We start from the raw sequence: 17,696 nt of genomic DNA on the forward strand, positions 1-17,696 counted from the left end.
AAATAAATTTCAGAAGCGAAACAATGGTTTTTGGTCTATATACTATATCGGTGGGATACTTATCATGAATGTAGTAGTGACCTTTAAATCACATATCATTAAGAAAACCCTTTGAGTTTTTATTTTATTTTATTTATGTATTATTTATTTATTTACTATTATTTATTTTATTTATATGCATATTATTTACGTTTTACTACAATTTCTTTAAATATAATATGCCAGGTCATTATTTATTTAAAAAATCACTATTTCACAATTTCAACATTATCAACAATTATAATTAAATTAATACTGCTACAGCAGAGTATAAAGATAGTATTAAAAAAATATTGTGAACATTTTTTAATAATATTTTTTTATAACACTTCGAAATAATTTTACTACCTATATTCAAAATATAAATACTGGTGTTGTTCTGTACCATTTAATAAAAATATGTTCTTAGAAATTTGAAAACTAGATGTCTTAACATTTATGTAGCATCTGCTACATAAATATCATTAATTTCAATCGGTAATTTGCTACATTACCGATAAAAAATATCATTAATTTCAAGTCCTCGGTTTGTTTTTATAATTACTAAAAAACTGTTTGCTATAATAATTATATAATATAATTTACCTACCTATGACTTTTTATAATGATCTGACAATGCTTTATATGTATTACCCATCCGTCTATTCCTACCTAAATACCTATCTAACTACCTTAATTGTAATTATAACTTTGTTTTTTTTTTTTTAATTTGTTTGTTTTTTTTTTTTTTAAAGTTATTTTGATACTGTTTTTAGTTTGTTTTGTTTTGTTTTGTTTTATCATTTCTTTTCATTTTCGGTTTGCGACCCGATGAATGTGATGTAGAGTAGAGATGTGATAGAGCGTTTGATACCGTGTATAGTTCCTGTGAAGAGTGTGGAGTTTGGTGTATTTCAGTCTCCGGATACGCAAGCGTGGCAGAACGACTATCTGCAGGGCACCGGCTGCGAGATGTATACGGAGACCCTATCCCCGTCGTTCACCGGCATGACGTTTCCGCAAGCCAGCGAGTAAGTCCCTACGCCACACCCCACATGGTCTCACCACACCATACATCCGATCTTAACGATCTTCCCTTTTGATATTTAGTTATCCCGGAGCTATTTTTTTAACATTTTTTTTTTAGTTTTCTCATTATAACATTAGTATAACATTAATTTTTACTACCGAAACTAATTTGTATTTTTATTCGTTGTTTCTGTAAAGTGTATTTTTAGTAGGATAGTTAATCAGTAATTGTTTGGACGTGGTATTTGTCATTGAACAGTAATGTTTGTTTTTATTAGTCGAGAACTTAAACTAGATTTTTTTTTGAGACTATTGGTTGCGTGTTAGTCCGTAAAAAAAAAAATTACACTCCGTTTGTTTCACTAAATTTATAAGTAGTGCTAAAAAATCACTTTTTGGCATTTTTGTCCGATCTTAAAACTTGAGGATTATTGTTTTTTATTATAAAATGGTGATGTAAACAAAAAAAAAAATTATTCTTCGATATTTCACTCAAAATTTTACAAATTGATAGGTCACTCGACATGTTATTTAACACCAATGACAACCTAACGGAAAGTTATGAGTATTTGCAATAATTTATTTTTAAAAAAAAATGTGATATAATGTTTTATCTTTCTAGTAAACAAATAACATTTGTTATTATATAGAGTGAATTACACTTACGATAAACCCTTTTTTTACTCAAAACACGAGTTACACCTAAACTTCAAATTGGGTTCTAAATTGTTGCATTGCAACTAAAAAGTTTGCTGGATAAAATTTAATTTCGTCAAATAGTTGTGAATTTATGTGTTTTTTTTTCTTAAATAATTCTTTAAGCAAATCGCTGTAAACCATCAAGTCTGATCGGTAAGCTGGTGGTATTTACCCTACGCGTCTAGACGGGATTACCTACCAAGTTATCCTAATCATTAGGTTCCGTGAACTAGACACTTCTTATGTGAACGTTAATGTGAGACGGACAGATTGTTAGTAACGGGATAAGAGGATTGTAACTGTAGTCGTAACATTTGTGTATGTTTTTATAGGACTTAAAGTAATACTTATTTTCAATATATATTTATATTTTATACGGATAACGCATAATACAACAATATTATGTTTTTAAAATTAACTGAATTTCCATAAAAGTTGATCCTCAAAGTTGTTTCGCTTAGTAATCTAAAAATATTATGCCAAAGAGCCATTAATTAAAACAGGTTTTTTTTTATAATGATTGATTAAAATAGCGATAAGAAGAACAATAAAACCACTTGAAACGGTTGCGCCCTAATTTCACAGGCACTCGAGCAACGGTAGCGGTTACTGTAAATATTTGTTCAACCTTAACACCGACTAATACCACGTCCACTTTTGACAGTAGCGTGTGGTGGAATTCATATATTATTTTATGTAAATATTTTCGGACGAAAGAGCCGTTTAGTTTTTGAAATAATAATAATTAACAACAATGATAATAATAACATTTACTGTCATTATTATTACATTTGTTATTATTTTTTCCTTGAGAACAAAAGCATGTGGGTAGTTCTGTCAGTAGACAAAATATTACTACACTATTATTCTTATTGAATTCGTGGTTGTGTTGGAATACAATGCGGGGTATATCGTGTATGATAGTATGTTACATATTTATTTGCATGTATACCTAGTAAAGTTGACAAGAGTACTCTAAAAAAAGTAGTAAATTAGTTAAACAACATAATAATTGTCACACGAGTCCTTTTTACATTATTATTATGCTGAAACATTTTATGTTTTTTATTGATTAACAATATTATCCATTTTACAAATTGTAGCATAGAATTCATTGCTGACTAGTTAAATGGTTTTTTTATTCCACATGGACATTTTTACTATAAAAATACATATCACAATATTCTGTTTCACCAAACGCAAAAGACACCAACACTAAATTTTACCACAATGAATTGTCCATAATATTTTAATGGGGATATCACGATGAAACTTCATTCATATCATATTCGTTCCGTTAAACTATATAATATAGGTACCACACGCTACTAATTAGATTTAGTATGTTAAATATTTAATTTCTCATTAATCTCCCTATCTCATGAAATACATATACTTAACTATTTATTATTTAGAGTTATCAGAAATTATAAATAATTTGTGTATAAAAGACATAAATTCAAAAATTACAATCTTCTTAGAGTTGTGTAAAATCCGAATTTCCAAAAGTATTAACATTTTAAATATGACTGCTTTATATCTAGTAGGATGTTTAGGTTAAGAAGTCAGTTTAGGTTGTCAATATCTTATTATAAAATTGGATTTTGAGATTTTCGAAATCTTTAATTTCCGCATTTCGGTCATCTCTAGACCTAACGTTAATGAGTGTAATCGTCTCCACTTAGAATTAATAGACAAAGCGACCTGTAATAGGACAATGTAAGACGCATTATAACCCTATTTTTTTTTTACGACTGATCCTCTAACAATCACCTCCACACTACATCAAGTATCCCACGATAGAAAAAAACGAATTCGACACCTGAGCATATTATATTTTCGCTATTTTATCACTGTATTTACCGCATGATGTTGCATTGCGTGTGTTTGTGTGATTAGAGCATGGTGCGTTTATTTTTCTACAGCTAACACATGTCACATGAATAGTAACATAGAACAAATTACAAGAACACCTCAACTAATTCGTTTAAAAAGCGTATAGTCTAGTCTAATGCCCGTTCCTGTTTTAAACGTATAGGTTGTGCTTCACCAAGCTGAAACTGCTGTTGTTGGCCATCGAGATAAAGGGTGAGGACGGTCGAGACAGCAAGATATCAATAAACCCTAGGGGTTCAAAAATACAAGCAAGCACTCAGGGATTTTTCATCGCTCAGTCTGCCGATGAAGTTAAAAGGTTTGGATCAAATAGCTATGTTATATTCTATATGTTTAAGCGGTTTTGTTTTTAAATTCACCGTTGCCTAATAAATTCCTTCGTTCTCAATCACAGCTCACTTAAACACCACAACAGCGTTGATGGTGCTGTCTTGTTATATACACGTTGTATAATAATTGTCAATTCCTGTTTCCTTTTAGTAGAATAAATAAATAAAGCTTGATTTCTTTACAAAATTCTATACAACACAAATAACTCAATTAGACATTAAACAAATGCAAGATATATGTATTGTTTAAAATTCAATCAACCCTTTCTTCGTTAGTAACTACTTATAAAATGACAGCGTTTCGTTAAAAAACCACGTTAACTTCGAAGAATCGAGTTTATCAAATTATAGTTTTTTATGCATAACAAATTAGCTTTCTCTATTTATTCTACACATTTTATAGTAGTTCAATACAACGAACAAGATATTGAACATTTAGTATACTCAACGTAAACATAGTACAATTAAAAAACTGAATTAATTTTTTTTTTTTTTTAATCGCTTTACCTAATTTAAATATTCTATTCTGGCCATAAGAGTATACACTATACACTGTGTATTTTGTGTGCAATAAGTAATATTAGGGCCAATATATGTGTTTAGGGCATGGTATTATTGCAAAGCGTGTCACGAAGAAATTAGAGACGAGACATTGATTAAGAAATGCAAGTGCAAAAATTGTAAGTATTAAATGTTACATTTGACATTAGTTTATTATTATTTTCAATGTTTTATAATACTAAACTTTAAATGCACAATTTCATATCGAATTGGAGTAATATGACTGTATATCTTTTATTTTTCTTATTCGTCATAATAATAATATAATCATTTTAACTATTATTTCTATAAAGCCTCATTGCAGAAATTGTACATACAGTAAAATCGGTGCCACCCAAACGGCTCCCGTCGAAAAAGGTTTCACGAGTAGGTAAATTCCCAAACGGCTCCGGTATTCGGTACTACGCGTGTATTATCAAGTCTCTTTAACTTTTCAAAAAAACTTAAACTTAAATTTAAACCTGTAACCTCCTCCTAGACTGTAGCCTACAAACCTATGATATCTTTAGTTAGCGGAGCGAAGCGACGGCGCCGAGCGAGTGCCAAAACACTCGGAGACCTGCTGTCCTTATCAGTTATCAATAGGAATTCCGAATTTGGTAAAAGTGGTAGCAAGCCCTATTAAATCTATTAACATTTTTGAAAAAAATGATAGAAAATTTTTCGCTTTCATTACATAAAAAACTCGCTAACGAGAAGGAATTTGTGTTGTAAAAAACCGGAGCCGTTTGGGAATTTACCTTTTTGTAAAATGGGAGCCGCTTAGGAAAAACGGGAGCCGAATGGGCTACGTCCAGTAAAGTTACACAGGATAATATTGTTCTGGCCTATATAATATACCCTTTGTACTTGAAGTAGAATAATTTATGAAACGATTTATTATGCGTCAGAACAAATGACATTAGAACAACATGTTGTTTTTTCTTCAATATTATGACGCATATTAAACGTAAATGTTACATATTCAACTTTAGAAAACAAAAAAAACTTTATATAATACATATTTTGCACTCAGCGGTAGTATAAAACATTATGTAAACATTCGACGATACTTATAATATTAATACACAATACTGTCCACCACTTAAAAACTGCTCACGGCAATCACACGACTGACAAGCTTGGCAGCTTACTTTTTTGTTTTATACAATTCAGGCTTGGCAAAAATATACGTTTTTTTATAACAGTTATTTATTAAACTTAAGACAAATTGTTTTGAATGTGCCAATCCTGAAGTGTATGAAATACATAAAATATTATTGTAGTAGTGTTTTTTATTTATTTTATTATACAACAACGTAATAAAACACGCAGCATGTAGTAATGTAACAGGACTACTACACTACCTGTAAATCTCCCCTATAGATTTTGTGATTATTCCTATATAATATAGTCTATTGTAACATAATATTAACAATAAATACATTTACAATTCTCATCTATAAGAAATCATAATAATAAAATTAATATAAACAGAAAAATCTTAAAGACTATTGTTTTTTAAAATTTAACTACCTTGATACATAAACATATATTATATTATTACTTTCGAGAACTATAGAAATAGGCACCGTGTTGCAGATGTCGGTATGATTATGATGGAGACTGGAATGATGGCACATAATTATAATTTCGAGGGTACTTATAAATTAAGAACAAATTAGTTGTGCTTGTTTTTTTAAAAGCCTGCTTGTCTAAACGTTCCAGTTATTTTCTAATACATAATATTATAATATTTGATGAGTAACAAGAACTTATGTGAATAATTTATATATATTTTTTATTTTAGAGTTGAATAAAAATAATTTCATAATATAATTAAGTATAATATTGACACTGTAGTCGCTCACTCAAACAAAGTCCGGATTTATATGTCTTTAATTATTAAATTATGATTATGCCTACATTTGTCCTGCTAAAACAAAAACAGTGATTGCTAATCATATTATTTACCATTGACCTCGTAATGTTCACTTAATTTATCCAGTTAAATTTTAAGGATGACAACCATTTGCGATAGTCTATACAATATTATGGCTGCATAATAGTAAAATTAGTAATGATAAACTAACCGAATAAATTATATTATATATTATTATCGATTCGTATAATTATTATTTTACTGGCAAAATCACGCTTTTGTTTAATATTCTCTATACATTATCAATATTCATACATAGAGGTATAAATTTAGGCGTAAAAATCTGGACTTGGGTGTGCCTCTTCAAAAATACAAAATAGGTATTAACAACTAATTAAAACAATCCAGAGAAATTAAAAAAAATCGATCCTAAGTATTGTGTGACCAGCACTAAACAATATTATTTTTAAATGTTTTATATTATCTGTTTTTGGCGTGTATTTGGAATTAACAAATGTTTTCAGTAGCGTTTGATGAACTTTGAACACCCTAACAAAATAATTTTCTTATGTTTTTCAATTTTTGTTTGTTTTTTTCTAATTTAACACAGTGGCGACATTCCGGAAAGGCGTTCGCGCTATACAAATGGTCGGACGGGCAAGTACGTTCAAAATCTCCTTAAAACAATTTCTTGTTTGTTTACGAATTGGTGCCTTTTTGATTAATTTTTTTAGCTGTTTTTTTATAGTTAACAATACTGTTAATTATATTTATATATATTATACATAATTGTGTATTTATCCTCTTAATTTTGTAAATGTTCATGGGTTTTTTCTTCTGTATTTCTGTGTTGTTGAACGTTTTACAATGTGTGGTTTGTTTTGTTTTTATACGCTTACTACCCTCCAAAACATATAATAATCTTCCAAATACATAGTATTTTATATTTATTAAAAAAAAAAAAACAAAATTTATTCTTATTTGTTAAATAATAGTAATGAATATTACATAATAGCCCACTGTATTCGCAATTATAATTTTGTTGTACTTGTGATGTCTGTCCTCTAAAATAAAATACGATAAGTTTTGCGTAGGTAGTTATCAAAAAAATGTGAAAGTTTACAAGTTAATGTAAGTGCGTGTGTTCATTATTTACACAAGTAGTTTACAGCCATTTTAATGCGTGAAGTAAATACAATTTTTAAGCAGCAATATTGTAGTTTTAGGGGTGATCACTGCATGCTTTCTTATTATTGGACCATAACGTTATTATACATTTATTATTATCGGCAATACAGTATGTAGCTTGTGAATGAGTCTCATAGATAATTAAATATAATATTGTAGTTTAACAAAATACGTTAAAATAGTACAAGTACCAGTTGACCGAAAACGTCCACATAATGTTTTCGCAAGAATACAACAACTGTAAAATGTCCTTATTCTATACTTATAATACCAACACACAAATATAAATATAGAGTGTAACATTTCGAATATTATTCAAACTACTTTCGTGAATTCTCTTAGTTAGGTTGTCTTTTACTTCCTTAGTAAGAGAATAAGCAGCCTATGTCGGTCCTAGAACGGAGATTTCCTGGCGGATCCGCTATCCGAGACGGTTAAGAGGTTAGGGTAGGTTGATTAGGCAGGGTTTTTCAGGTCTCAGCAAACAGAACGCCTGACCGAGTGTTGAACCGGTGACAGTGAGCGCAAACACACTGCCACCTTAGCCACTCGGCCACTCGTCCTACTTGTTGTCTATTCTATTGTAATGTTAAAATATGATTGCCTATTTTCAAGTAAATCTTCTTGTGTTAGATGAACGGTTCTAGTTAGTAATACATTGAGTCATATTTCGTTTGGTTTAGGCCAACATATCGATGGTGACACGGCAAAAAGGTCTAAGCGACATATTTCATAGTTTTCAGGATGGCCGCTAAACGTTCTTTTTGTGATTTTACTAATTTTTTTTTAAGTTCCCAATACATTTTTTTTTAGTAAGAATTGGGAATTTTTCAATCATATAATTATATTATAATATATGTGAATTATAATATATTTTTCTAACCAATAGTATAAGCCGTGTCGCTTAGACTCTTTTGCCTTGTCACCATCGATATGTGGAACTTCACAACAGCATAATTTTAAATTGAATGAGTACTTTTAATTTTTGAGTGCTTATACATATTATCATTATACTGACTGTTCGAATTAATGTCATTGAATTTGAATACTTTAGTGCATACATCAGTGCATAAATATTATAATTCTGATACCATGAGTATATCATATCATTGGCAAGCTGCCATGCGAATAACATGCGGCCACGGACCACTGGTATATACTATACTTGTGTATTAGGAGTTAATTACAATGCAATGCGTTACAAGAAACCAGAGTATTTTTATAAGCGTGTTTGTGTGTTTTTGTACTCGCTGAAATAAGCATGTATAGAGATTTGCATGGTGATTTTTTTTTTGTGAAACCAATTTAATTAACGTGCAAAATTTGACGAGAAGAAGTAAGTGATCACGTGGATGATTTATATTGATGTGCGGTTTTCGGTCCTTATTAAATCGAGAGCCATTTGCATAGCGCCTATTAAATCGAAAACAGATTCTTTATCGAAGATTATCCTACTAATATATTTTTTTCATTGTGCCAATACAGCTTGTTTACGTAATTTTCTTAACTCAATTTGTACGAACAAAAATTAACATTAAAATAACGTTAATTTACTTGAATCAATAATAAATAGGCATTGTCTATCTATAGCATCTAATAATATTTCTATTGTTATACTAAGATTAAGATAAACAATGAACAATTGCGAAATTCGATATAGATTGACAAAGTTTATTTCTCAAACTTACGGTCCAGTAAAAATTGCTTTAATACACAGCTAAGAACCTATTGGAGGTGTAGATTAATAAATGTCAACATTAATTTGCATATAAAATCAATAAATACTCCTTTGACTCTCACGGTAGATTTCTGGGCCAGCCATTCCCCTTTGAGTAAATTTGTATTTTCATGCATCGGGATAATATGGGACAAGCATAGTAGTAAAGTTGTACAAATGCTCAACATCAATCTTCGATAAGGAATCTGACAGCCGTCCACGAAATATTTATAAAATGCACGCATATAATGTTTGTGAATGGAAATAAAAAATGAGGTTATGTTAAGCGTATCCTTATAAACATAACGCATAAATTATGGTTAGTGAATTTGGAATGTATGTTCTTTCAGACGATCATCCTCCCCCCACGGAAACTCCACCAACTCTTCCAAAGAGAGTACATAATATCAGAGGTACAACAATAAAAAACAAAAAACCGCTGTTGCTTTTGCCTTGAACTTATTTATTATATGCATTGTTTCTTCGATGTGGCACTTTTCATTCCTTCCTTATTTTTCTTTGTTCATCCCTCACGCGTTATTGTCACAATAAATAAAACTTGGCACTTTTTTTGTGTGTATATATAATTTTATACATACACAACTATACATATTAATTGTTTAACAAGAAAGTTTTTTTTTTTTACAAATTTCACAAACAGCATAGCATCGTTTTTTTGTTTTGATCCTACTGTCCCAAAAATATGCATCTTATTGACGTATTCTCAGTTTGTGAAATGTATCATACCAAAACGAAGCCCAGAAAAAGTCTGTTCAATAACATAAATAACTGTTTGTTTGATTGTAGACTTAAATTTATTTATATGTTTTGTTTTTAATTCTAATATTTATGTAAATTATACCTACATAAAAACTATATAGATCATAATAACAATACTTATTTTTTTCATTATCTCTTTTGATTAAAATTGTTATTTATTTTAATATCTCTTAAACCGCGGTTTAACTCTATTTTTTGTCTGCTTGAAGTGCGCTAGCCTTTATCTAGCATAATTGTATTATAATTATTATTGTTATTCGGTTTTGTTGATTTCGCTTTGTGTTATAAGTATCTTTATATATTTTTTGGTTATGATGTGGTTTTGTACTTGGGTATTTGACGTTTCTTACTATTAACATAACAAACGCTTTCTAACGATATTTGTATTTTTTTTTGTTTGTTTAACATTTTCTCAGGTGACGTTGGAAAGGATAAGGAAATAACGCGTAAGTCGATACATTAAATTTATCATATAATTAATATGGTAACTATTTTCAACACAATACTTTGCCTCGTGTTTAAGGATTAAGCTGTTATTACGGTTTTGTGATTTCTGTGTCCAGAAAAAAATCTCATATTATAATATATAAAAAAGAATATATCTAACATTACCTTAGATTTGAATAAAAGTACACACCTAAATCAATTTTAATTGCGGTAATAAAATATATTCATTTTTCTAATATTTTAATATTGATATCAAGCTTAACTATTGTTTGGTTTTTCTCGCATCTCGTTAAATTATGATACTTTTTTATTGATGAACTATATCACTATGAAATATTAATATAATCACCTCTTAGTTAAAAAATAAGTTATTACAGCTATAGTCGTAACAATATGGACAGTAACATAAAATATTAATTTGATAATGTAATTTTGTGTGAGCTATTTTTTTTTCAACACTAAACGAAAAGTTTTAGCATTTAGTAGTTTATATTTTAATGAACGGCAATCAAATTTTTGTAATGCAAACCCACACTGTCATAGTGAATACTTTAGTATGAAAAAAATAATTTATTAAAACTCAAATAAAGCTTTTTTCTAGAAAAAACTTTAGCGACTTATGCTTATATATAATAAAGAAATTAATATTTAAAACTCTTAACCATTAAATAATACTCTCTTTCCGTATTTCGGCAAAAATGTTGTCGTCTTCAGCGCTAACGACAGACTGAGGCAAAATATTGGGGCTAGGTTTGTTGCGGAACATTTATTGGATACTAATCATAGCATTAAATCTATAAAATTACTAAAAAATGTAAATAACTCTAAATAGCTGAATTTAAAGAGGCAGTATAAATGTTGAAAAATAGAAACAATTTGTTGAACTGGGACTTAAGTCCAATACAAAGCATTTTATTAAAGTTTATAAAAAGTGTTGACGATGAGTCATCATTTCAGGTATGACAACGCTGTATATGTACATAAGGAGTTCGCCTGTAATCGGTCTCAGTCATAACTTTGATAAAATGCTTTGTAATGGACTTAAGTCCCAATTCAACAAATTGTTTCTATTTTTCAACATTTATACTGCCTCCTTATTATTAAGCTCTTTAGAGTTATTTGCATTTTTTAGTAATTGTATAGATTTGATGCTATGATTAGTATCCAATAAATGTTCCGCAACAAGAGATTTGTGTACTTCATGGTTTTTAATGTTCCTTATGTGTTCTTTAAACCTAACCCAATATTTTGTCTCAGTTTGTCGTTAGCGCCGAAGACGAAAACATTGTTGCCGAAATACGAATACGGAGAGAGTGTATTATTTTATGGTTAAGGGTTTTAAATATTAAAGCTTTTTTTTTAACCTATTCGGTTTTATCATTATTGTCTACAACACATAATGTATAATCGACTTCTTTCCTATATGCCATATAACTATAGCAAATATTAGATTAATACATAATATTACATATCATAGATTAAAGTCATGATATGAAGAATATAAAAAATATCCCATAATAACTATACTATAGAACTTTTTTTATGACTTTGGAAGTTACCATAGGTATATAAACGAATAAGGTAATTAATACGAAAGTTATTTAGTACGCAAACTTTAAATATTACAGTGTACTTTTAAACGACCCGGCAAAGCAGATTAGGGTGTACGTTAAAACTGTAAGTAATAATTTTTATTGCACGACGTTACGCGTGGCAAGTCCGAATAGTGTGAGACAGGATCAAGGCATAGCTAATGGACTGGCTACAGCTGTTGTTGGCGGTCAGGTGATATTTGATAGGGTTTGTACTTGGATGTGAATCGAGAAGAAGATTATAGTGTGCGAAAGATAAATTGCCTGCCGGCGGTGTTTTGGACAGTTTTAGTTGCTGATGCGTGATTGCCAGTTAAGGCGGAAGGCGCTACAACGAATTGAGTAGAGGTAGAGAAAAATAAGATTGATCCGATATTGTGGGTAAGGTAGTAACGTAATATCGAATGGTTGAACGGTGGAGATCGATGTAAATGGGTTGACGAGGAAAATTAGATAAAGTGAAGATTTTGTTTTTTTATTTACTAGTTCATAAATGTTATTTTTTTAGTTAACCAATCGTTTAGAGTAAAAAAAAAATGTGTTCTATTTTTCAGTGATGAGTAACAAAAACGGAACGACCATACCCAATTCGATTATGTCTGTAACAAAACAAGTGAACAAAGTGAAACCCATCAATCGTCCGACGGACAAGGGATCTCCAAATCAGACTTATAACAATCGGTGAGTTTTTTCTATTTTATTATATTTTTTTTAATGTTATTATTTAGATATATTATATAGTTTACTTCTAGAGCGTTTAACTTAACATTTGATTCAAAGCTAACTTTCTAACACTTTAAGTATGTCTAAGAGTCTAAAACGAATGTACCTATTTGTGTTCTAACGCATTTGTTGTGAATTAACTTTTTTACGGTCGGTCGTGTTGAACATTATTACAGAACACAACAAGACGAAGGAAGCTACGCCGGTTACCAACTTGCATACGAAGTCAAAAAACTCTTGTACGCCATTTTTATGATATATTTCTTTTTTCGCTTTGTCTTGCTTTTAACTTTAGAATAATATGCTTTTGGTGATGGCTTTATTCAAAAATATCGATCCTTTGGTTGTCGGTATTACAATTATGATTTATTTGATTTATTGTTACACTATTTAAATTTGATTTTTCAATATTAGGTAATTCAATTTTGATATGCGCATCAAATGCAATCGGTACTACCTAGTTTCGCCAATGATCATTGATCATTCGCATAACTTTAATTTGTTTGTTATAAAATCTTAGCGAACTTATGTTAAAATTTAAATACACTTACTTTGCAATAAGCAATTAAATCAATTTTGAATAGTGCTTATAGAAATTATATTAGCAATTAGAGTTATATGTATTATTTTATTTTAATATGAAAGTATGGCAGATAATTAGGTACCTATCCAATGAAAACCAATTTAAATTCCTCTGCATGTGACTGTGCTATGGGAAGAAAAAAACATGTTTTCTCTATATGTTCAAGAGATAAAATTAAACATTTTTTATTCAACTAAATAATCTGGAACATACAGTAATAATATTTATCCATGTTTTTGTTAGGTTTTTTGCAAGAATTTAGTTTTATATGTAGTTTTGTGATAAAACATAATATATTTAATTGTCACGTGCCTAGTTTGTTATTTTATAAAAAGCGAAATAGTAGGTAGCCTGTTGTAATTAAACTTGATTTGAATAAGCTTTTAAAGGTTTTTATATTTTATACAATTGTAATGTCGTCTTTCATATTAATACTTTTTTTTTTAATTTTGTTTATAAGGCCTACCACTCGAGGAGGATCAGCCGGCACAAACATGAGTAATAATGGTATTCAAATAGGAATTGCCGACGATCAGGCAAAAGACTTTGATTTTGAAAAGACTGAAATGAAATACGACTCAACCGGTATGTTCCATTGGAGTTCAGCAAAAAGTCTGGAAGAATGCATTCTAGTAAGTGTATATAAAATTAAATAATTTAGTTAAACTAGAATAAACTAGAATAAACTTTAATAAAAATAAAGTACATAAAATAGCGGTTCTGGGCAGAATGGAATTCGGTGACGTCCTCACCAAAACCACTATTTATTTACCTAAGGGATTTCCCTAAAACTATTTGTACGCCCTTTTGAGTGTATATATTACAAAGTAATATGTTGTAAGCTTTCTACCACACGTGTATTTTTTATATTTTATCGTTACTTATATCAATACATAAAGAAGTGACAATTTTGCAACATACATTTTTTCGAATACTGTACAATGCTTTGAGTTAAATTACTCGATTTTGAATTAAAATAACAGACATTTTTATAAAAATCTATTATTTAATACGATATTGTTTGGATTTCCTCATATCATAATATTAGCCGTTCAAATGTTCATAAACAATCATAATTTTTTCCCGCTGTCGTTTAAAATGTATTATTTGTTGTTCTCGAATTTATTATTCTTTAACAATTTGAAAACTAGACATTCAAAAATACGTTGAAGAAGGTTTCAGTATAATCTCCTAGGGTTTACCGTCAGCCGAGATATTTAATGATTTTAATCTAATTCGACTAGTTTATTTGAATAACTTTCAACGTTTCATCAATCTGAGGAGAGAGTATATTTGGTACTTCTTCTTAACCTCATAATTTATTTATGTTATTTTCATCTTCCATCACAAAACTGTAGAAAGAATTAATTTTGTGTATTCGGTTATTTTATATTTTCAATTTAAATGCCACTCAAAGTGATCATTTTGTCGTGTAATAATTGTGGTTCCAATGATGATTAAAATGCAGTTTTGATGTTTTTGTAAAACCAGGACAGAAACCAAGCGGCCATGACGGTGTTAAACGGCCATGTCGTGGTGTGCCTGTTCGCCGACCCAGACTCTCCGCTGATCGGACTCAGGAACCTGGTGATGCCGTTGAGGGCGTCGAATTTCCATTATCATGAGCTGAAGCACGTGGTCATTGTCGGCGCCGTGGACTACATCCGCCGCGAATGGAAGATGTTACAAAACTTGCCGAAAATCTCCGTTCTCAACGTAAGTAGTGATTTGTGTTTGATTTTCGGCAAAACACAAAATACAAACTGCTACTTATTCCAGGGGTCGCCACTCAGTCGTGCCGACTTGCGTGCGGTTAACGTTAACCTGTGCGACATGTGCGTGATATTGTCGGCAAAAGTTCCTAGCAACGACGATCCTACACTGGCCGACAAAGAGGCCATTCTGGCGTCGTTGAACATCAAAGCGATGACTTTCGACGACACCATTGGAGTGCTCACACAAGGTTAGTATTATACTGTTAAACACAGGAAATTACTATTAACGCCGCGGTTTTTTAAATCCTCCAAACGAGTTTTAAAGAACCCTTTGTAATAGTGTGACAGTTATTATGTATTTGACCTCAATAAAAAAAAGCCATGTCTAAAAAAAAAAAAATACAAACATTTAAATAAAAAAGTATTTGCGACCAGCTTATTTTTCGCTTGTCCGGGTATAGAGCTCAGGAAGCTCGCTACGCCCTATTAAATAAATAATTCATGAAAACATGTAATTTATAAAATATATATTACCTTCTTCTTTTTTTTTTATTTACCATACTAATAAATAAAAAAAGTTTCTTATCCTACGAGAGTGATGACGAATCCTCTATACTTTTTTTTACCGTCATCAAGTCCGTCCAAGTCTACCGTGGCAACATATTTTATCATTCACTCAACCTTTTACCGTTTTGTATTAAACGAATTGTAATCGAGAAGTATACGTAATACTGTGATAATAAAAGTTTTTATCGAAATATTATGCAGACGAAGCTGTGGTGACCAAGCAGTTCGATACGGAAGGTCTTAACTGTGCCGGTGGCCCTATTGTACTGCAAAGACGAGGGTCGGTATATGGGGCAAACGTGCCGATGATCACCGAGCTGGTCAATGACAGCAACGTTCAATTTCTCGACCAAGACGACGACGACGACCCTGACACCGAACTGTACCTCACACAACCATTTGCGTGTGGTACCGCCTTTGCCGTCAGTGTACTGGATTCGTTAATGTCAACGGTAATGCGAAAATTATCAAATAAGGGCCGTAATTTAAAAATTTTAAATATTTCATGTTACTTGCAAAATTAATTATTATTAATGTTCTTTACGCAAAAGTAACATTTTTATATTGTCCACCATAACACGTAAATTTATTTTTCCAAGTATATTTACAGTCTTGAAATATGAATCTAGCCGGTTGGCAGTTAATTGGTCCATATTATGGAATAAAATCAAATATAATATATTTTTTCAGACGTATTTCAATCAAAACGCCTTGACACTCATCCGATCATTGATAACCGGCGGGGCGACTCCCGAACTCGAGTTAATTTTAGCCGAAGGTGCAGGCCTTCGAGGTGGATATAGGTAAGTTTCGACTACTGTATAAAATTATAGATTTCTATTTTGTGAACAAAAATTAAACTACCAATAACACAATACCAAAGCTAGAGTAAAACGTGATACAACTGTTTAAAACAAAACTGCTTTGGTAAATTGGTTGTTTTATTGTATCACTAATAACAAGTTATAATATTTTTAACGGCCAAAATATCGGGTTATGAGCTTTTAGTTTGTATATTTTAAATATTTTACATTGCGCACGCATATTCCACCTCATAAAACTTAATTCGAATTGACCAAATTGAAAAGGGTCAACAACAAAGTAATTCGACCATATATTTTAACCGTAAAGTTAAAATGGGGTGAATAAATAAATAAATTATAGTTGAAAATTAAAATATATAACGAAAGCGTTTCGGCCATGAAAGTTAAACCTTTTTTTTGAAATAATTTGTTTTCACAAGTTTTTTCTTTTTCTACCTACTAATACTAGCTCACGTGAAAATTATTATCTACAGTTATATTTTCTCTTTTATTTTTGGACCTTTTAAATATTAGTTAAAACCGATAATGTTTGCGTGTAAAAATAAATGTTAAACAACGGTTTTTCTATACATAATTATCTAGTGGTATTCATTATAATGTAAAATTCGATTGTAATTTCTCACACACAGTTCCGATAGATTCAAAGTATTTTTTTTATGCCGTATATCTTATGTGATGTGTTCTTTCTGTAAATTGTTTTAAGTATAGTCGGTTGGACAACATTTATTTAAATAAAGAATAACTAAAACAAATCGAATAACTTATTTAATACAAATATTATAGAGTATTCGATAATTTTTTGATAATATATTTAAATAAATAGTTATTTGAATAATCTGTTATTTTTTCAATAAAAAAATATCCAACTCTTGAGTATAATTATGCAAAACGTCTGTTGTGTAAAGTTTATCTTTAGGCAATTTGATTAGTCTTTTTATTTTTAGTCTTAAACATAGATTGATTTCCTCTTGATGTGCATTGTATGTTTGTTACTATTGAGTATTCTACTAGAATAGTACGTTAGGTTAGGCTATACTGAAGAACCGTATATTATATTTGCATGAACACTAAAAGAGCGGATAAAGTCCTTTTTGTAAATACGTTACTGATTTACATCCAATTACATTTAGTTATTAAATTATACAGGGCAAAATTTCATGTTACACT

General features: G+C 30.1%; 1 protein-coding gene across 11 annotated transcripts in view; it reads left to right on the plus strand.

Annotated features, from left to right (window-relative positions):
* Positions 1–17,696, plus strand: part of LOC126839040 (calcium-activated potassium channel slowpoke) — a 49,511-nt gene that overhangs the window by 26,550 nt on the left and 5,265 nt on the right. For 4 of the 11 annotated variants that reach the window (XM_050573968.1, XM_050573970.1, XM_050573967.1 and 1 more), the window contains exons 13-24: positions 3,785–3,940; positions 4,575–4,651; positions 7,004–7,054; positions 9,649–9,711; positions 10,495–10,524; positions 12,672–12,798; positions 13,017–13,079; positions 13,884–14,055; positions 14,915–15,139; positions 15,203–15,386; positions 15,907–16,157; positions 16,396–16,508. In XM_050573968.1, the coding sequence (XP_050429925.1) occupies positions 3,785–3,940; positions 4,575–4,651; positions 7,004–7,054; positions 9,649–9,711; positions 10,495–10,524; positions 12,672–12,798; positions 13,017–13,079; positions 13,884–14,055; positions 14,915–15,139; positions 15,203–15,386; positions 15,907–16,157; positions 16,396–16,508 (1,512 nt within the window). Of the gene's footprint in view, positions 1–864; positions 1,050–3,784; positions 3,941–4,574; positions 4,652–6,113; positions 6,171–7,003; positions 7,055–9,648; positions 9,712–10,494; positions 10,525–12,671; positions 12,799–13,016; positions 13,080–13,883; positions 14,056–14,914; positions 15,140–15,202; positions 15,387–15,906; positions 16,158–16,395; positions 16,509–17,696 lie in introns of all 11 variants that reach the window. The other 7 variants (XM_050573972.1, XM_050573974.1, XM_050573963.1 and 4 more) reach the window with 6 other exon arrangements.

This window comes from Adelges cooleyi, unplaced genomic scaffold, assembly GCF_023614345.1.
Source record: "Adelges cooleyi isolate 19-005CV unplaced genomic scaffold, UGA_ACOO_1.1 ACOO_flye_CR_arks_rails_tigmint_CR_PRNA_30, whole genome shotgun sequence".
In the NCBI taxonomy this organism is placed as follows: Eukaryota; Metazoa; Arthropoda; class Insecta; order Hemiptera; family Adelgidae; genus Adelges; species Adelges cooleyi.